We start from the raw sequence: 20949 nt of genomic DNA on the forward strand, positions 1-20949 counted from the left end.
TGAGTTTTTCTAAAAAGAAACCCATTTCCTATCTCATTTGGATTCTGCCATCCCCTGGGATTCTGGTAACTGCTATTCTTCTCATCAAGATGTTTATTGTCACATAATTTTAACCTTGTTAGTGACAAACCAATATCGACATTGGAGAATCTAAGTCCAGACATGCCTCCCGTTTCCTTGATATCTCATTTTTAATAAGAAGAATCCAAACTGCTTCTAGATATGTTACCCTCCTACCAGCAAGCAGTTTGTAAATTCCAAATTAATGTATTTTCATTTCTTACCTTTTTGGACAAATGTGCTCTGTACACAAAATACAGTGTTGTTCTTGCCCACACTTCTGTCATTACTGAAGTTTGCTAAATTCATTCATGTTTGGCATGCTGAGACTATGCAGAAGAGAATAAAGCATATCTTACAGACACCATAAACGAGATGCGATGGCACCACAACATTGCAGCAGGGAAACAGAACTGACTTTAGTTCTTTTCTCCTCACAACATCAGTTTGCAGAGTAAGAGTTCTGAAACAGTGTTTTAAATATACCAAAAAAAAGCATCCCCTCAACACAAGGAATTAACTCTAGCTACAATTACTACAAGTTACTATACAGAGCATTGTATGTGCAACCATACAAATGACAGCTACAGAGCAGGAGTCTGCAGGGCTGTCTCTTCTTTGAAAATGCTAAAACAGCTGACAGCGTGTTAGCTTGTTTCTCTTTTCTGTGAACACAAAAACAAAATGCAAAGTAGTTCTTTGAAAAGCAAAGAACAGACATCTGCTTTGGACCAAGATCTTCGGCAGAGCAGCAGCGAGAGCTGTGTCTGCCAAAGAGTGACAAAAGGTCTTGCCAGGCCTGGGGAAAGACAAGCATGGACTGCAGCAGCACTTGCACAACGTTTTCTTCTGCACTGGATTTCTGCTGCCTACAATGTTTGTCTAAGTAAGAACCCCTTTTTGTCTGGAGGTGACTGGTTTAAATGCATCCCAGAGCACTAGTTTGTGGCTCCTGCCCAGGAAACACTGTATGAGCAGCCCTGTTCACAGTGAAGGGTCACAATGCATTAACAGTCTCTGCAGGATCCAGGCCACAGTCATGAGCACCCACTGGTTGTTTCTGGACTGTGTACAGTAAAACAAGCTGGCAGTACCAACCTAGCTGTTTATAAATAAGAGAAACAAATTAGTGCATAAAAAAACATTACTATGATCATTTTGTCTGTCTTCCTGCCTGACAAAAGCCCTTGAATTTCACATGCTAACTCTCCTTTCAACCTCATAATCTGCGTTACAATTAACAAATACAGTTCAGGGGCCCAGGAATAAAAAAAGGAAGACAAAGATTATGGACCGCAAAACAGTTTCACTCATGGTCCACAATAATGTATATGTATCTTTAGCATGGAAAAAAAGTTTTGCATGATGCTTTTCTTTCAACATAGTTGCCAAAAAGATGGTGGCATGTCATTTCAAATGCAATCTAGCCAAAGAATTTAGCTATGAAATTTGTATGAGAGATCACAGTACCATATGCAGATACAGGTCTATGTACAACCTCTCCAAAATAAAATGTTTAGTTGCATTTTTTCCCGGAAGACAAATTTAAAATTTCAACAAGAAATTTAACTTTCTTTCAAGAAATGTAACTTTCCCTCCTGCAAAACACTGAGGAAAACATTCTTTCAAAAAAACCCGTTTTACAACAGGAGTGCCCTCTAATACTTGTATAATAGGTCTTCTTTTGTAGTGCATTACAATTAAAGCAACGTCAATGAATAGGACACTTGAAGACAGTCTTAACTGTCAGACACAGAACTATGACATTCATAAAAGTTTTGGATTTTGTAAAAAAAAAATAAGCTTGTAGAAACCAAACTTTAATCAAATGAGCAAATTCTTACTTGTTTCTGCATTATAGCTTTGTGTATTTATGACAGATTTTTAAGATGTTGGCCAGATTTTGACATAGAACCTCAGAAGTATTTTACTCCACACATTTTCTTATTTTGAAGTATTTATAGATGATGAGTTAGTCTACAATGAGTTCAGACTGCAATTAATTAGTCAAAGTGGAGTAAAAAAAAGAAATGTTTCTCACCCAGGCTATGCTCATCTTTTTGTCTCTTCTCCCATTTTGAGCTGTCCACATAGGCTGCAGAAAGAAGAGATCTTCTACCTAAGGAAGAAAGAAATCACTACATAAGCCAGGTTGCTTAAACATTTCTAAAGAAGTATACTAATGCTTCATTAGATATCACCTTTTTCTGTCACATTTACTGAGTGGGATGCACTGAACTGCCTTTATAACACAGCTACCAGCAGCAGCTACAATAACAGTTCAGATTCCTTGTAGATGGATGAGTTGTAACCTTGTCATTTTTAAAACAGAAAAGTTTTCCCCTAGAAGTTTTTTTTCAGGATGAAACAAATCTTCCCCAAACCAAACTCTGTGTTTAGGGAAAGCATAAATTTGTATATGGTTGGAAAAAAAAAAAAAAAAAAAAAACGAACAGCAAAAAAGGATAGCTTCTTTGTGCACAGAGACCTTTTTCATCCAATGCTAGCAATTATTTAAATGTAGGCATGAAAGAATAAGGATAAAAGATGAATACACACAAAAAAGGCTTTTTTATTCTTGTTGGATGGTTGTTTTTCCAACCTGTAAAGATCTATCTTACTGGAAATGAAAAGTAGATGGTCATCAGTAAATACTCCATGTTTGATCATCTCTTTTTTTGTTGCATCTCCTGTGAACTGCAGAGTTCACTCAAATGTTTTTGAAAGTTTTTTCAACTACTCCTTCTACCAGCTTTGAAATCCGCTCAAGACACTATTCTAGCTTTTGACACAAAATGGAAAACGCTTTGATTGGAAGAACAAACCATGATGTTTGTGCATCACTGACAGATGATGAGGCCTTGAGGATGCATGAGGAACATCTGGATAAAATTTATTGAAGGAAAACACACGCAGAAGGTTGCAGAAATTAATGTTAAGAAACATCAAATATTTTTAAAAATAAACTTTACTATGCTACACAGAATTCTTAGCAACTACCTTAAAGCCCTTATATGAAAATCTATCTGCTACCGCTAAAACTTTGTTATTCTTGGATGTGAAGTAATTTCTCTGCTTATCATCCTTCTGACATACAAGTATACACACATATTCAGCTCTGAACATCTTTGCAAATTCTTGCCAAAAAGACCGGATACACCAAATTCCACAGTCAGAATGTGAGAATATGTACAACACTTTACCAAAGAAGAAAGTCAGAAAGGGAGGTATTTTTGTTTTGTCGGTGGGATTTCTTCAAAGCCATCTTTCATTATGCTGATAGAAGGTGCGCACAAAAGATCTGGGGCTTTTTATAGGATAAACTCCTAGCTGCCACTAGAAAGTGTGAGGCTTTAAAGAACTATTTTCTACAGCAGAAGCAACTGTCTGTACGAAGGTGCTTTGCTCAGGTAAGCTGGAAGTCAGGTTTGAGCTCTTCACTGTGGCGCCCTGCCGAGCAGCTCCAGTGCCAGAAGGAGCGAGACACGGGCACCGGCGGCCTGGAAGCGGCACGGAGGCATTTCTGCTCGGGGAAGCTGACAAGGCACGACCAAGTGACCCATCACCACCACGCTTTCAGTAAACACTAGTGAGTTCTGCTCCTCCCGAAGGTCAGGATTTTTGGAAAAGTGGCTTTTGGAAAACACCGGCCCTGGCTGTGCCGCTGCCGCCGGTGTTGCCGGCGCTGCCCCGGGTGTGGCGGCCGCCATGCAACCCCGCGTGACCTCCCGTGACCCCAAAACGCAGCTCGCAAGCTATGGAATTAGTGAGGTGGCCCACCTACTAAAAAAATAAAAAGCCACTACCCTCCCGCGCCGCACGGTAGGGACAGGCCGTTCTCGGAGCCGCCTCCCATTTTGCAAGTATCTGTACCAAAGCGAAAGGCCCCGCGCCGCACCCCGGCCATGCGCACGCTCCCCGCGGCCCCGCCACGGCCCGGCCCCGCCGCCACGGCCCGGCCCCGCCGCCGCAGCGAGCCCCGCCGCCGCCTGCCAAGGGACCACCGACCTGCCGCAGCGCTGAGGGCCCTCCCGCTCCAGAGCACGCCTCGCCGCAGCACGGGGGCGGCCATGGCACCGGGGCAGGAGGCGAGGGCCGCCGCGGGAGGGAGGCCGGGCCTGCGAGCGCCCCGCCCCCGGCGGGCCCGGCGCAAGATGGCGGCGGTGCTGGTTGGCGCCTCGCAGCGGGCGGCGCGGCAGGCGGCGCGGCGCTCGGCTGTTCGCCCGCCCGCCCCGGGCTGCTGGGGCTGCGCGCCTGCAGGTACCGCGGGCTGTGAGGCGGGGGGGTGCGGGGCCGCGGCTCTGGGCTGCCCGCCGGCTGGGGCGCCGTCCGGAGAGCTACAATTCCCGGCGGCCGCCGCCGGTCCCGTGCCTGACGGGAGTTGTAGTTCGGAGTGCGCCGAGGGGCTCCCCGCGGGGCTTGAGGCCGCGCCGGAGCGGGAGAGCCGTCCCGGGGATGGGCTGGCAGCAGCGTTACGCCATTTATCCCGCGCTTGCCGGCGGCTGGATATGAGCCACTAGAAAACAAACAAACAAGCTGCTTCATAAATGCGTATTTATTCTGGAAGGGTGACAGCGTTATCCAGGCCCTGGGCTGCATCTGCTGGTTGTCACCACCACCATGGCCGGGCCTTCCAAAGGCGCTCCCTGGGCCCCGGCAGGAGCCGTGTGGCGGCTCCCAGCACAGGCGCCGCCGGGGGTTTGCTCCATGCTGGGCTCTGTCAGACACCTCAGAGATGGGAAGATCCCCCCTGCATGGTGCTCTGCCCGCTGCTCCCCGCTGGCCTGCCTGTTAGAGGCTGTGTTCTCTGGCATGGCCTGCACTGCCTGCGAGCACAGTGATCGTGTCAGTCTCCCTCCTCACTCCTCAAAGGCCCTTGTATTTGTTTTTGCACTGGTTTGTTTCTGTAGCACTGTAAGGTTAGGCTTTAAGGGAGTGGTGGAATTGAGCTAATTGAGTTCAAGAAGGCTAAAATTCTGCTTCCCCAAGCTCTCTGCTGACACTGCCTGTGACCACGGGGTGTCCATGTGGTGTGGGACGCCTGCCACACCCCAGGAACCAGCATGATTCCCATATCAGCTCTGGAGAGACCCAGGACTGGTTTGGTCTTTCAGTGTTAGACCAGCTGAACATTTGTGGGAAGTAAGTGGCTGGGAAATCCAGGCAGATGTCATGCTGGATGACGTGTGTTTGTTTACTCGTTGGAACTGTTTCCATTAAATTTAATAAGCAAAAGTGCCACTTAATGTAATTTTTTCTTCAGACTTTATGAGGTGTGTGATTACCATGCTTCACTTGCGTAGAAAACAAGTGGCTGGTTACATTTTGCTATAGAAATGCAAACTAATGTAAACTAATACAGTGACTGTCCGTTACAAAATCATGGGTTGCAACTAAAAATCTACTGGAGACCTGGTTTTGTGACAGCAAAAACTTCACAAATAGCACCTGCATGATGCTTTTGTTAAAGGAGGTTACAACACAGTACAGTCGACATCAGCACCCAAAGTTAATTTTGAGATTCTAAACTCAATGACTGTTGTAACTCTGATGTCTGTTCTGTACCAGAACTTCGCCAGGTCTCCTGAGTGTTACTACAATTACTACAATGCAAATAATAAGCTTTATGTTTTTTCCTTTTGTCTTCCTACTGCATTTGGAGCTTCCAGAACAATGCATTCTACAGTAGTGGGGACAGCATATGTGAAGAAAGGAAGCTGTGCCATAGTGAATTGTGCTGAACAAAGAGATGACGAGACAAATCCTTATAAAAGCATGAAAGGGGGGAGAGATTTTATTCTTGTGCAGAATCCTCTTGTACCTTGGCTACGTGGAGAGGAATGGTGCCCCTAGTTTTTTATTTGGACATCAAATAAATATTTACTTTTTCATCCTTGTACGCATTAACACTGGAAAGCTGTGACAAGAGTGCTTGAGTTCTCTCGTTAGTGACATGAGCAACTGCAATTTTTACAGTCTTTTTTTTAGTGTCATGCTGCTGGTCGTCTGGCATCACACTGTAATTAACAGCAGTAATTCATAAATGCGAAGTTCAGTAGTATTAAAACAGACAGTGTGACATAAGACACAACCTTCCTCTTTCTTTTTATGGTAGGGAAGCGGTATCTGCTAACAGAAAATGATATAAAGTTGCAAGAATTTCAACAGATGAAAGTCACAATTATAAAAGAAGTCCACGGCAATAAAGGTATTAGTATTTATTTCATAATCACCATTCTCAATTTTAGCATGAGTCCTAGGAAACAAGATGGTCAAGTCATTATAATATGACACGAAATTGACTCCATTTAGAGGAACAACTTATATCTTCCTCTTGCAAATGTTTTGCAGCTAAAATTATCGGGAGATCTGAGGCTTTGTAAAATGAAACAATATTAATTATGCTGTGTTAGAAAATGTGGAGAAGCTTTCAAGTATGCAAGGTGTTTACGTAAGACGTGGAATGTTTGTGTCCTTCCTTTTCCAGCTTTGTCAGGTAGTCTAACAGGAAATACTGTTTCGGTCTACAGATCTTCCTTCAAATACAGCAGCAGCAGAGGGAGTTAATACAAAGTCTGATAGCTGTTTAACTGTCCAGAGAAGGCCTATGCCAGTAATTCTCTTTTAACCTTCTCTGCAAATTTAGTTATCTTATTCTTTTAGCTTTTTCTCCTTTTACCTGATGTAAGTTCACAGTTATGCACGCAATTCCAGATGATGTATATATACTTAGAATGTGAAAAACGAGTTCAGCTTTTCCAAACTAATGGAGGAGCAAGATCGGTGGATTTTTTTTTCCAATGAGGATTTTGTCATGCTGTTTAAAGTGTATGCAAATTCCTTTCTTTAAGTAACATAAGTATAAACATAAATCTGTCCTTAATATTTAAGAAACGTTAGGTAAAACTCAGTTTCCTGCATGTTTTTCATCATATGCAGGTGTTCTAGAGATAGGAATTTACAATTGTTCCAAAGGATGTAGTTAATTTAAATTTTTTTTGTTTGGCAAGGAAGAGACAAGTAATCCAATTTAGTTTTATATAAACCAGTTTTCTGGGACGGAGAGGGAGGTAAAGTCAATGTGACAGTTTTTCTATATTAAGTAAAAGTAAAATTTAAATCAGGCAGTGGCAAGTCATAATGTTATTATATTTTGCTGTAATTATAATGTACTCATATTGGGGATCATTCATCCTGTATGTGAGATACATTTAATTTTTTGCCAGGAGTCAGTCACTCTTGCTAAAACACGTGTAGAAGCCAGACATTTGGCTTTACGTGTCACAGTTGACCTTATTTTGTACAAAATAGTAGCCTCTGAGAACTGATGGAAACAATGTGCTAAGCACCCATTTCTGTGTATGTGTGCATCGTTTCTGTACTTAGTGTTTAGCCTAATACTTGAAAAGAATTAATTAAGGCTAGTAATAAACTTGTTTTAGAAATGGAAAAAGCGGTAATAACTATTGTTAGACAGACTATCTAGTAGCTATTGTTTATTATAGTTACAGTACAACTATTAACTATAATAGTTATACTATTAACTACAGCAGTTAAACAATTGCCTACAGTAGTTATAATAGCTAGTATGTGTTCTTTACAAATAAAATGTTTTTTAAATTTCTGTGCACCTTTGAGCACGTCGCAAACATTATATGTATGTGCTTATATGTACATATAAACATTCTTCTGACTTCACAGGATTCAGCCTTGCATCTCAGTCCTTTGTAAGGACTTGTATTTGCATGTAGCAACAGATATGCATCCAGGGGCTGAATATGTTGTGTGTGCTCACTTTGCACCTCTTATGTAGGCTTGGTAACAGCAGTGGCACAGCAACTCCTACAAGAAAATTCGCTTCTCTGCCCAAGATGGGGGACAGCACTATTAGAGGGATGGGTCTGCCAGGTGGTACATGTGGTTTTAACCTTATATGTGTCTGAATCAGAGTCTTGAGATTACCAACTGAAGGACTTGTCTTTGTGCTTGCGTTGTCATGGAAAAATGTGCTGGATAGAGAAACCTTTTTTTTGAGGGGGGAAAGGAAGCAACTCTTAAGTTTATGGCTGTGTGTAGACATACATAGATTATGTATAAGACTCTTTGTGTTTGCATTAATTGTGAAGGAATTTAAATCTTCCCTAATAACAGTGATAAGCAGAAGTTCTTATGCTTGTCTCAATGCTGAGTGGAATTTTGTTTGTTTACTTGCTTTTTTAAAAAAGAGTATAAGGCAGAAAATGTCACTTAAGAAACTTCCTTTCTGTTTAAATTTTTTGTATTATCTGATACATTCCATCCTATACATAATGAGATTAAGTTCAAAGTGAGCATCTTGGTTTTCTGAGTCTGACATGACTTCATGGGACACCTCAGTATGTTTGTCTGTGAGAAACTTTATGCCTTTTTCTTGGTGAAAAAAATAAGCTTTCTGCTTCATTGAATCTCCATGTTTCAGGCACCAAGTATGCAACATAGGTAACGGAGTTGTCTATAAACTGCTGCTGTAATATGGTTTATTTTCAGATCCGTATTTTAAAAGTATTAAGGAAAAATTAAAGAAAAATGGAATTATTCTCAAAAATGAATTAAAAAATTTACTGCATTTATGTCAGACTTCATCTGATGTGGAACTAGCCAGAAGAGTTATTTACAGGTATTTTTAACAACACAGGTAACACTATTTTCTGTATTTATTTTTTTGCTTTTATTAGATCATGCCAGGTTATGTCTGTAGTTGAGGGCTTGCTCTAATTCAGTCGCTGTATGCATAGTTAATCCTTTAAACTAAGGCTGTATTTTCATTTACTTTGGATCTTCCTACCCTTTAGAGACTCTCAGATCAAAGGGGAGTCAAGCTGTGGGAGCAGAGTGGTGTTGTACTGTATGCAGAATGAATGGTGAGCCACATAGACACATGATCTCTCAGCTGAGGCATAGTGGTGAGTTCAGTGACTTCTTCCAGGCAAGACCTGCCTGGTTATAAGCCAGTCTGGACCAGCAGTGGCATGTCAGGAGGTTTTGTGAGTGAAAGCCCTCCCAGCAATTACAGTGTAGAAGCTATAAAGAAGCAAGTGAAACATTTTGGTTTTTTCTTTCTATTTATTTTTCAGCGTAGGAGAGAAAAAATTGAGTTACCTTAGCAGGTATTACTGCTAAAGTAGAGTGCTGCAACTTCTTGTGCTATTGTTCTGTGAACAGAAGGTAAAGTAGCTGGGAATTTTCGTGGCAGAGACCCATTCTATTACTAATCCAATGCAGTTTACTTTACTGGAAGTAGAAAAGATTAAATATTGCTAGTTAATTTATTAGTTTGATCAAAACAGTATTTTTTCCATAAAATTCATCTCCTGTTATCTAAATGTCTTTGACTGGTGCAGTAGGAAGTGTGCCTCTGCCATTGCACATACACATCTTGCTGCCTACTTAAACCTGTTTTCCCTTGACAAATTCCATGCTTTGTGTGATTAACCTTTTTTAATCTTTTCAATAGGTACCATGAACAAAATGGAATCACAGCCTTACAAAATTTTAAATTTGGACCCCTCTTTATGAGGCTATGTTATGACCTGGACCTTGAAAGACCTGCAGTAGAACTTATCAAAGATCAGGTGATTCATCTATATATTTTGAAAATGTCATTGTTATTATTATTTGTCTGATAGGAATAATTGGTATGCTATGCATGAACCTTGTGTGAGCTCATAGACATGAAGTATATGTATTACAGTAGCAAGGATGTCTGTAACGTTAATGTAAGAATGCAAATTAAAGTTTTTTATTTAAAAATAGCAAAACTGTAATTAAAAGAAAAATAGATGTTAGTTTGACTGATACATTTATTATTGTACTTCTGTGCAATTGCATCATTTGAATGAAAAGTATTGATTAAAAAATAATTCTTCAAATGAACACAGCTGATGCATGTTTTCCTGCATCTTGTGTTGCTGTTCTTTCAGTTCTGTGGTGGTGGTACTTTATCCCAGAGATATTGTTAACCAGCTGCAAGCTGTATTTCTGCTGAGATTTTGGAGTTGCGCTTAATTAATGACTTCTGCTTGCATGAACTTAAAGGTTGCAATCTGTCATTAAAAATATGATAGTGGGAATCTCTGGGAAATTCCTGTTTATTTTTAGTGAGCTTTTGACCATATTGAATCACCAGTATTTTAGAGGTTACTTGACAGAGGGACGGTTGGGGAACCCAGAGAGTGAAATGTTGAACTTGTGAAGATGGGACATGTTACAGTAGGAAGACCTGGATGCTATGCACAGTAAGAATGCTCACTGTCCTAACTTTCTTGACGCTTGCTCTGTTTGTATGTTTCTTCTCCAGAATTTGCGTGGTTTTTTCTCAGAAAGTACATCATTCCATATTCTGATGACTATGTTGTTTAAAAAGGGCCATTATGAAAGTAAGTACCGTGTTTGCTAAGGCAAATGCGTTTTGAGGAGGATGCTTCTCACTGTGTGTGTATAACTCTACATATTTCTAATAAATATTGCTGATTGATTTATGGTTTTAGAGAGCCAAACGTCATGTAAATTGATGTAGATGTGAATGAGCTGTACTGTAAAAGTTGAAGGCTCTATCTGTTTCTTACTTACTATGGAATTCTTACCATTCTCAGTTGCACAGAATTGTGATTATACAGGGGGGCTTGTTTCCTGAAGGCTTAACTTCTCTTTGGTTTGTAATTTCCCATAGCTTTTTGTTTTCTCTATTTAAAGTTTGGTTTACATGGTTTTTGGAACAGTAAGTTCTTCAACAACTTTTTGGCAATTCTGTGTTTGTGTCACAGCAGAGAATATTACCCTTTTTTCTTTGATAACAAAAGCAGACCGTAGTCTTCTTTTGGTGTGTCTTACTAGTGTGCCTACACAGAGTGGCTACTGCAATATTTACGTCAAATGCTTCAAATCAGTTGTCCCTTTGTAAGGATAAGGGGGAATCATCTGACCTGACTGAAAAGGCTTTCCATGATAAAATCTTAAATGGAGTATGGAGTAAGCTTTTCAAGCAAATCCCTTTGAAATTTATTGAACAGACAGTGCTTGGTCTCTTGATGTTTGGCAAATCTAAGTCCAGCAATTGTCCTAGAAGTTAAGACTGAGCCACTGTAAAAATAACTTGATCAGAGTTTGAATGCAGTGTTGAGGCGTAGTGGAACATGTACGTTATTGAGGAGCCGTTTGATAGTTTGCCTCAAATAATGGAAGGTTTGATAATATGTATGAAGGCTTGCTTTCTGGGCAGTTAAAAGAGAATGAGAGCGGCTTTTTCAAGTATCCAGAGTTTATTTACATCCAGCTGACCCCAAATTAAACTTTTTAAAATGTATTAATTAAAAACAAACAAACAACAACAACACAAACAACAACAACAGCTTATTTCAGTTTTGCATTTTTATTTACTGAGCTCATGCCACGCTGAAATTTTTTTTTTCAATTACTAAATATACAGCCTTAAATTTGTGAAGCGAGTAACACTACTGTATTTTTGACAGGTGCTTTGGAAGTTCTGATAGAAATGAAAAAACAAGGTATACCTTTCAACAAAGAAACCTATCTACTTGCATTTGCAATATGCTACAAACTGGTAAGTACTTTAAATTCACAAGATGAAAATGTACTTGAAATACCTTTTCTATGTCTTCCTTTTTTTTTATTTTAAAATTTCCATGTGTTCCCAGTCATGATTTCTTATCAAGTGCAAATATTTTAGACATATTTAAGTCCTATATTGCTTCATTGTGCATGACAGGGTGCACATACATAGCTTCCCATACAGACTAATGTCACAAAGCAAATCTCAAAATATTACGTAGATATAAGCACTAAGGAACAAATTGGAAAGAGACTTTGATTAGCTGATAGTATTCTTTCTCTGTGATCTGTGCATCTCTTGAGACTATACTCTGTATTTGAGCCTCAGTATGGGTTTTATAGTCTGGTTTCCCTAAGACGGAGCATATATATATGTTCTGTTTGTCAGACGTCTCCCATACATTTCTCCCCTCCCTCTCCAAGTAACCTTGAATGATTTCTGTAGTCGCACCCATATTTGGCAAGGATTAGAGTTCTCAAAGGTAATCTGTTCCTACATTCCTGATGAAAACAGGCAGGTGAGTGTAGAAAAGAAACCTAAATGAATGCCTTTAGTGAGAGACAGGCTGCCCCTTGAGCTTAACTGTATTTTTAGCTCAGAGAAAAAGAGCATTAACGCAGTAAGAAACTAGGCTACATAGGTTCTACAAGTGTTTCCTTAGAAGTGTTTCCATTTTGTAGCCAAGTGAGATCTCCAAACTTTTTTATTTTGATCTTCCATTCCAGATTTTAAGCAGTTGTGCAATTTGGAATATTAACATGGGCCCATCCCAAACTCAGTAGGAGACTATTCTTCAATTTCCCCATGTTTTTAGGAAAAAAGACACTAGCTGAGGAAAAATTATACCACTAGACTAAGCTTCCTCAGATTTCTCAGTTAAGTATACAATGAAACTGAGTGCCTGTGTGATGAAAATGAGGCCTAAAATGGTAGCTCTGCTGTAATTTATGTGTGCTTCTGAAATTCTCAATTCTAACGAATCAGGACTACCTTCAGCTCAGGGGAAATAGAAACAGCCCTGTGGCTTTGGTGTTTGGACAGAGGGGCAGTAGGCAGGGCCAAGGAAGAGCTGTGAAGTTGTCTGCTGTTAAAAACAGCTGGAGTTTGATGGTTACAGTCAATTTAGGAATGTTAACAGTTCTGTGTAGAAGGCACCTTTTTTAGACAGTTATGAATGTACAAAGACTCTGACACTGTGCTACAACCCAAGTTTATAAGCCGGTGTTTGCTACTAAAATCCACTTAGGCAATATTTACCACTTCAGGGTTGCTCCTTGGTCTGTACTGCATGTTTAAGTACAGGATTTCACAGAAACCCACTGTGTTTCTCTGAGCATTCCCTTTGGTGTAGCTTCTTCCCTAAAATCTCTGCATGGTTCTTTCCATGGCCTGCTGTCAAAGGGCTTGGATCCATGGCATGTGCAACAGGAGGAAGTTCCTGAGGCTTTTGTTTCCTACTGCTTCTGCCCCTACCTATATTTTCGATAAAGAATCTGACCTGTCATTACTTGTTTAGTGGATTGATAAAAATAAAGGGGAAGTTATTCTAAACTGCCACCCAGCTATTTTAACAGCCACAATAAATTTGTAGGAATTTCTTCATTAAGATAAAATACTATCAATAAAGCAGGAAGCTGTAGTAACCCTTTATGCACAAAAGAGGATTAGATGGAACTCTTCCAAAAGCTTTATCTGTTGATTCAGATTTTAGTGGTAGGAGGAAAAAACATGAAGCTCAAAAGTGGTTTTGCTCATCATGCAACATAAGAAACTTCAGAAAAAACCTTGAAGGAAAATATCTTCAGGATGCACTACTTGAATACTGGAAATAATGGTGTTGGTATCATTAAGACCAATGCTGGATTTTTGCCACATTAATTCTTGGTTTCTTTTGAATAACCATGCCAGAGACCAATATGAAAAAATGTACAAGGCTTAAAGCTCTGATTGTTGCTAGTGGATAAACAAAGGAATTAATTTTTAATCTTTGTACTGAAGTGTTTTAGAGGCAATCTCTAAAACACATCTGGGATGTTTTAAATCATTGTAAGGCACTGCTTTCTCTAAGGTAACAGATGGTCCTTCTTTTAGTGCAGGAAATTGCTGTACGCCTTTTGATGACAACAAAACATATATGTAGTAATAATCAACCCTGTAGTGGTCAGAATGTTTCTGGAGAAAAGGAGGCTGAAGGGAGACCTTATCACTGTCTAAAACTACCTGAAAGGAGGTTGTAGCGTGGAGGGTGTTGGTCTCTTCTCCCCAGTAGCAAGTGGTAGGATGAGAGGAAACAGCCTCAAGTTGCACCAGGGGATTGGATGTTAGGAACAATTTCTTCACAGAAGGGGTTATCAGGCATTGGAACAGGCTGCCCAGGAAAGTGGTTTAATCACCATTCCTGGAGGTATTTCAAAGACGTGTAGATGTGTCACTTAGGGACGTTTTTTAGTGATGGACTTGGCAGTGGTACGTTTATAGTTGGACTTGATGATCTTACAGGTCTTTTACAACTACAATGATTCTATGATTCTCAGGTTCTGTTTTGTTTGGGTTCCAGTCAACTCTACTCGTAATTTCCAGTGTGAAGAGCATTGTTTTTGAGAGTTGTTGGTTTGTGAGATAAAACACAGGTAAACTCATTGCCTTTTAGTATGGACTCCTATTGAAAATAGTCTCAGCAATAATGCAGTTTCTGTGTTGGAAAACAGGCAAATATCTAAGCTGCTTTGGAAACATCTTGCAATATTTAATACATAACAGAGCCTAAAAATTGCTGAATGTTCAAATTCACACATACGCAGATTTCTTTAGTGTAATGGTACTGAATAGTTCAATACTTAGAAAACACTGATTTTCATTAACTGCCTGATGTAGCTTTCAGAATAAAGTAAGACAAAAAGTCAGCTTTCTTGCTGATTTGGGAATGATTGGAAAGTGGAAAGGAAAGCATCTGTTAGTTTTACCATACTGCCAGGTTTTCACCTCTCATAGAAGCCAAAACAGTTAGGGCAAGGTGTAGTTGTTAAAATAATGGAAGTTATTTTTGTCTGCTTCTTAAGTCTGTAGCTTTGAGTATTGTATTTTGATATTGCGTTTCTCAAGAAGTGCTGCACGGAATCTGCTTCGTTGGGTTCAGGTATGGATTGCCTTGGGGATCTTACAGTATGATGACTTCTGAATGTCTTCTGAAAGTAATTGCAATTGCCTACAGCCCTTTCAGATCACAAGAATGACAAGTGTAACTTAGGTTTGAAATTTCTGTGCAGGACAGCCTGGACTCTTGCAAAATCTCTGCAAAACTGCTTGAAGAAGCACAGCTAAAAGGTGACACATTACCACTGCGAGCATTCTGCTTTGCCATGGCATCTGCTCTGAAGCAGGTACAGTACCTTTTGGTTTGATTTGTGCCTGAATCTTGATAGTTTTACTGTAGTAAGATAGTCAGTGGAAGGAAGCTAACATAGAGGAAGCATAACTGATCTATGTAATAACTTCAAGTGCTAGAACTTTTAGGCCCCTAAAAGAGTAGGATTATAGACAATTCCCGCACAAAATGAATGTGGAAATTCTGAAATCTAAACGTATATCTTGATTCTAATGCATAGGGATTTTGTGCTAGTGACAATCACATGCAGAATATTTTTAGAAAATGAAAGAGAGTTGGGCTAGCGGGTTAGACGTACCCATGGACTCAGTCCTGCAGATACTGCTATTTCACAATTGTTTCCCTTAAATAAAATGGTAATTTAACATATTAGCCCAATCAGCTCTTTAAAATAGTTTATCTAGGGAGGCAAACTCAAAGGCTATGATGTGTTTTGCCCTACTGCCTTGGATATGGCCTTTCTCCACAAGTTTCAAGGGGAGGTTTTTTCAATACCTCCTGGGCCTAGGCAGTGATATAAAGAGGCTGTGAGGCAGTACACGGTGAAAGATTGAGCAGGAGAATAACAATTAGGAAATTCTAAAGTCCAGTATTTCCTCTGTTGTTAATTTGTGTATACAGCTTGAGGAAATTCTGAATCTTTTGTATTTCATGTCTAAACAGAAGTCAGAGGCACTGTAAGAGCTAGCAATTTGATATTATTCACGGATTTTAATAAATTAAGTAGAATTGTTAAAATGTTTTTATGCATTCTGTGATCTTTTTGCACTATCTCTGTGAACAGAGACTGAACAATAGCATCATTCAAGTTAGTTTATTCATGTGCATGATGGCATGACAGGGCTTCTCACTGGCATTGAGGTTAAAAAACCAAAATTTCTGTCTCTGAAATACCATGAAACATCCATGATGCTGTTGCTTTATGTAAAAATCAGTTGAAATTCTTCTTTTACAAACAGAATAATGTTCCACGTTACACTTAACTATTCCTTAAGCTGCATGATCTTTGACAGTACATCTTGCTGTGAGTAAGGTGTTTCTCGATCCCATGTAACAATGGTTGGTCTAGTAAATGTCAGTGTAACATTTACTGTCTATACAGATCAGTTCATGGCATAAATACAGTACTGTAAATGTGAATGTCCAAAAGGTTTAAAAGTGCTGGGTATTATAAATACCCACATTAACATATGCTGCACTTCATTTAAGTATTCTGACGAGTGCCAAACTGAGGATGTGTGTAGATCTTTTATCTTTCAGATGCTCTCATGCTCAGTGTTAGTTATGGGCTTCTTTCCCTGCTGATCTGAGGCAGGGAGGACCATCTGATGTGCTTAAGAGTCAGATGACGTGGGAACTCCCCACAGTGTGAGGTGTTCCTTTCACAGGCTGGATGCTGTTTGGAGCCCGTGGGTCTTGGTAAAGGGTTTCTAGATGCTGGTTTGTGATTCATCGAAAAGTTGTCCAAGACTGTTTTTTTCTTGAACTTTTATTGTGAAAGTGCATCACACATGTTTAGCCATATTTTTTTAATTATTTCTAATTCCTTCCTAGAATGATTTAGCACAAGCCAAATTTTATTGTTCCCAGATAATGAAAACAGAGAACAAACTATACAATAATCTTAAAGTAAGTATGCTTGCTTTATATTAAAGTCTTGCAGAGAAGTATGTTGTACTGGACAAACAACTCCTGAGTGCAAAGTAACAGAAGGCCAGCTTACTTAGTACCACAGGCCTGTATCAGTACTGTTGCTGATCTTGTTTTTGAGCCAATAGACAATTTCTGTCAGTTGGATGACTTATATTCTGAATTGTTTAACACCCTCCACCCATTTTTTAAAATTGCTTCTTACCGTAGATAAGAATTGGAAGTAGACCAGTTCTACATCTGTGGGTATAGACCTGTGAACAATTCCTAATTATGACATAGTGATTTTTTGCTTTTTTGCTACAAGAGATTTAAAATAACAGAGCTCCAAGTAAATGCTTGCCTTAACTGTGCTCTGCACACTTTGGGCCGTCTTCAGCCCTATTAACCTTAACCACATATGTACATATGAAAGGTTTTTTCTGTAGTTGCTTGGTCTACAACCTGAGAGAAAGTCTGCTGCGTGTGCCCTATAAGTGACCTCTCTAAGCTATGGAAAAACCACTTTGTTCAAGAACAGCTAATGCAGCTGCATCAGAGGAGCTCTGCATCCAGGCTCACCTTCCTTTCCAGGTCCCAGATGCGGGAAAAAAAGAAAAAACAAACAAACAAACAAAAACCCCACAACTGTGTGGAGAGTTATCATTCCCTCTGCTTTCTTCATGAATAATTGATTTTTGTCAGCACAGCATGTAAAATTTTGTCTTGCTTTGCTTCATGTCTTCCTCAAACACTTTTTTTTAAAATTTGCATTCTCATGATAAGTACTATTTGTGTGGTGTGGTTTTATTTTATTTTTAAGGTTCTTGTCCAGCTCCGATCTGGTTCACTAGAAGAAGTAATAAAGACGTTAGAGGCAGCAGTGGAAGTAGATACTCCTCCGTTTGTGAAAAAGATCGAATTTTCTGAGCAGGTGGTAAGTATACAGGAATGAGAGGAGGTCCATGGTGTTTCTGAGTGATGATGATGGTGGTTCAGCTACAGAACTTCACCCTACTGAGGTTGTTTGGGTTCTGATGCATTCAGATGCCAAAGCAGCTGGCTGGCTTTCTGTGCTGTTGTCAGGGTACTTCCCTGTCCACTTCCCTTTTTTATTGTGGATCTTGCTTTTAGTCAAATTTCATCTGAATGTCGATGAAGCATTCCTTAGTGGCATTAAATAATTTAATCCCTTTCCTTCTATGTTATTTTAATTTGTGAAAAAGTGAGAATAAAGTTTGCGCCACAGTGATATTGTTAACTTGGTAATATTTGAAAAGACTTGTGATGCTATGCAGGGAGGTGCGATATGGGAAACAGTTATTTTGCTATTTTACTATAAAAATAGCTTTTATAGTATTGATCGCTAAGAAGGCTTCCTTCAGAGTGCATATATGCCCCTGTCAGCTTGGCAGCATTGCTGCTGCTTCTCCTGAAACATTTTAGTGTATTAATTTTGAATGTGTCTATGGTACAAGATATTTTAGATACTTAGGCTTTCACTGCTGCCTATTAAACAAAATAAATAACTGATATGTAAAATAAATACTAGGTAGAAGGGGGACATACCTTTAAAAACATAACTGCTATGTTGAAAATAGATTTTTTTAAGCAGCATTTCATTTTGTAAATTCATTGGAATAAAAGTTGCATGTGTCAGTGGTGCATTTTGGTTTTGTTTGGCAAATGGGTAACAGTCACAAATAACACTAAGCATTAGTCCTAACCCATTCCTTCCACAAAATGTTATTGATCAACAACAATTTTTAAGATATTTACTTATACTTGAGCTCATCCTCTGTATAGCATACAGAACTTTTCAGTGTTCTGTAGTCTGACTTTTATTGATTTGTACTGTACTGTACCTTTAGTGTGATACATAATAATGATTAGAATTGTGCTGATCTGGAAAGTAGATTCCAGGAAGCAATTATGTTTCCTGGGTTTAAATAGAAAATAATTGTGTTAGTCTGTACTACAGCTGAAAATAGGCCTGTACAACTTTGAGGAAGTTTTAAATCTAATAAACTCTCTGTAATAGGTATCCAGTGCATTTCTGCCATTGTCTGGTGATGTATAATGTGTGCTGCTTAAAATACTGTTCTTATGACTCATCGCATTAGCCATATATCTTAAGTTGTGTACTTCTTTTTTCTTTGAGTGACTGCTTGTCTTCTATATGGTGATTGTATGAGACCTTCACTTGCTGAACTGTAAGTCTGTCATTTTCTTCTCCTTAGCTGGCTACAGTCAGGGAAAAGATGGAAGAAAACCCCGACCTTTCTGCCAAATTGGGAGATATTTGTATGAAACTACAAGCTTCAGGACGGATAACCATGTGCACGCTGGAAGACATGCTTTTCCAGATTCCTAGTTCAAAGAAGGCCTCTGCAAAGCTTTTAAATCAGAAGCAATTGGGATATCACGCTGCTAAACCACTTCAGTCAAATCTATTGGTGGAATAGTTCAATATTTGATGGCAAACTGAACTGCTGTTAGCATCTCTTAGAAGCCAGGTTCAAATAAAATGTCTTCTCCCCTCCTCCACAATGAACGATTGTTTGTGTGAAACTGCATTTGAAATACAGATCGTGCAGCTTCCATGTTTCAATTTTGATGCTAAAAACAAGCCGTGACAGCGGGTATTTTTGTGTTGTTCAGTAATGGAGTAATGGTTTGAAGTTTTCCTTTAGGCACTTAACTTTTCCTATGCTAAATGTCCTGATGGAAGTGAACAAAGTAGAATGTGTATCTGACTTGACTTCTGTGGTTAATGAGAAGAAAATTCACTCTTCATCAGATTATGTTCTGACTGAAAGAACAGATGCAGTCCAAAGTATAGATAAAAGAGTGTGGACGTGCTTTAACTATTTATTCAAATTCTCTACATCTCGAGAGAAACAGAGGAAAGCAGGCATATTTGGTTCCCTTTAATATCTTTCTATTCAGAATCAATATATTGGTATGTTTTTTCAGGTCAAATGACATAATGGAAATGGTATGGGAGGGTGCATGGTAACCAACTGGTTGTTTTCTTGCTTGAAGGAAATTCCTGAACAAAAGTCAGAGTCTCAGAGTGGGTGGCCCCACATATTGCTTCCTTCAAGTTTTCTGATATTAACCCTCCCAGGATAAGCAGACATTGATACAAATTTGGAACTAAGTCCTAAAAGGTTTCATAGAGCAAGTACAATCACTTTTTTAGACTAGAATTACATATCATCTGTATAATTCACTCATGCGTAGAGTAAGTACTCACAAGAACAGTACAAAGAAGCTTCATGTTGACCCAGCTTTAATGACTCTAGGCCAAATGTGCTCGGTTTGAGTAGTAAAAGGTGTTTGTAACTATGAGTCCTGCATATCCAAAAATCTTGTCTCATTCACTATCTGGAAGGGAAGGAATTGGAAACAGTTGTATCTTGGCTGGCACTCAGATACTTTTGGTTTATTTGTGCATATGAGTGATGGGTCTGCTGATAGAGAACTTAGCAGTCCTGTGAGCACAAGAAAAGGTGGAGCCCAGCTTGGTACTCTCTGAGTTGCATTACCTTATCTCTCCTTTCATGTCTTTTTTATTTTTACTTTGTCTCTCCCCCTCTTAAGCAAATCTCAGAACTCAAAGGATTCTTTCTGGGGATGGATCTATGCATGCTATATGAAACTTTGTTGAAGCCACTGTGTCACTGCGAAGAAACGAGTCCATCCAAGCAGAAACACATCTTTAGCCATCAAAGCAAGCGTGGCTAAAGCAGGTCAGAGGTTTCCTTCTGAAGCTCCAACACTGTAACTCATTTCTGTCACCAATGTGTCTTGTTAATATTAAAATGCACAGAACTTACGCAGTGGATGGAATTTCATGCAAGTGAAAAATAATTTTAATTTATCACATTTTTGCGAAAAGTGTGCAAACTTTTTATGAGTGGTTGCATAGGCTAAATTACTACATACATTAGTCTAAAAACACAGATAATTACTTGTTCTGTAATATCGTGTGGCATGTTATTTCACACATAATTTGAGAGTACACATTTTTAACAATTTTGCCTCAGTTGTAAATTCGTTTGAATACTTACTATACAAAGTGGATCCTTGAGTAGCTCCCAATCTTTTATCCACAAATAAATTTGGTAAAGGATTTGTGAAGGCTGCTTGCAGTGTGGCAAAGATTAGTTTCATAAAACTTAAGGGAGTAAACTACTCTTCACTTGCTACTATTAGGACAACTCTTTGATGTCAAACTACATTTTTACAGACAATAGAAGAT

The 20949-nt window shown here is 39.3% G+C and overlaps 2 protein-coding genes across 4 annotated transcripts in view; one reads left to right on the forward strand and one right to left on the reverse strand.

Moving 5' to 3' along the window:
* Nucleotides 1-4193, reverse strand: part of MRPS27 (mitochondrial ribosomal protein S27) — a 47127-nt gene extending 42934 nt beyond the window's left edge. The window contains exons 1-2 of the mRNA XM_065656058.1: nt 4069-4193; nt 2102-2179 (exon numbers count right to left, since the gene is read on the reverse strand). Of these exons, the coding sequence (XP_065512130.1) occupies nt 2102-2179; nt 4069-4132 (142 nt within the window). The 5' untranslated portion in view covers nt 4133-4193. The remainder of the gene's footprint in view (nt 1-2101; nt 2180-4068) is intronic.
* Nucleotides 4194-4197: 4 nt separating this feature from the next.
* On the forward strand, nt 4198-20523 carry PTCD2 (pentatricopeptide repeat domain 2). Of its 3 annotated transcripts, XM_065656061.1 has the most exons (11): nt 4276-4320; nt 5050-5202; nt 6176-6268; nt 8587-8716; nt 9554-9671; nt 10397-10475; nt 11568-11659; nt 14935-15048; nt 16608-16682; nt 17506-17619; nt 18923-20523. In XM_065656061.1, exons 3-11 carry the CDS (start codon nt 6229-6231, stop codon nt 19145-19147), a joined length of 987 nt encoding a protein of 328 aa, XP_065512133.1. In that variant the 5' UTR covers nt 4276-4320; nt 5050-5202; nt 6176-6228; the 3' UTR covers nt 19148-20523. The 3 variants fall into 3 exon arrangements, with proteins under 3 accessions (XP_065512131.1, XP_065512132.1, XP_065512133.1); XM_065656059.1 differs by lacking the exon at nt 5050-5202 and having other exon boundaries at nt 4198-4320; XM_065656060.1 differs by lacking the exons at nt 5050-5202; nt 16608-16682 and having other exon boundaries at nt 4198-4320.
* Nucleotides 20524-20949: the final 426 nt, after the last annotated feature.

The sequence above is a fragment of the Caloenas nicobarica genome, chromosome Z (assembly GCF_036013445.1).
Source record: "Caloenas nicobarica isolate bCalNic1 chromosome Z, bCalNic1.hap1, whole genome shotgun sequence".
Lineage (NCBI taxonomy): Eukaryota > Metazoa > Chordata > Aves > Columbiformes > Columbidae > Caloenas > Caloenas nicobarica.

Coding starts and splice junctions, on each gene's coding strand:
- PTCD2 (XM_065656059.1), top strand. CDS start 4,215: ATGGCGGCGGTGCTGGTTGGCGCCTCGCAGCGGGCGGCGCGGCAGGCG. Junction 6,269..8,586: donor AGAAGTCCACGGCAATAAAG/GTATTAGTATTT, acceptor GTTTATTTTCAG/ATCCGTATTTTAAAAGTATT. Junction 11,660..14,934: donor TTGCAATATGCTACAAACTG/GTAAGTACTTTA, acceptor ATTTCTGTGCAG/GACAGCCTGGACTCTTGCAA.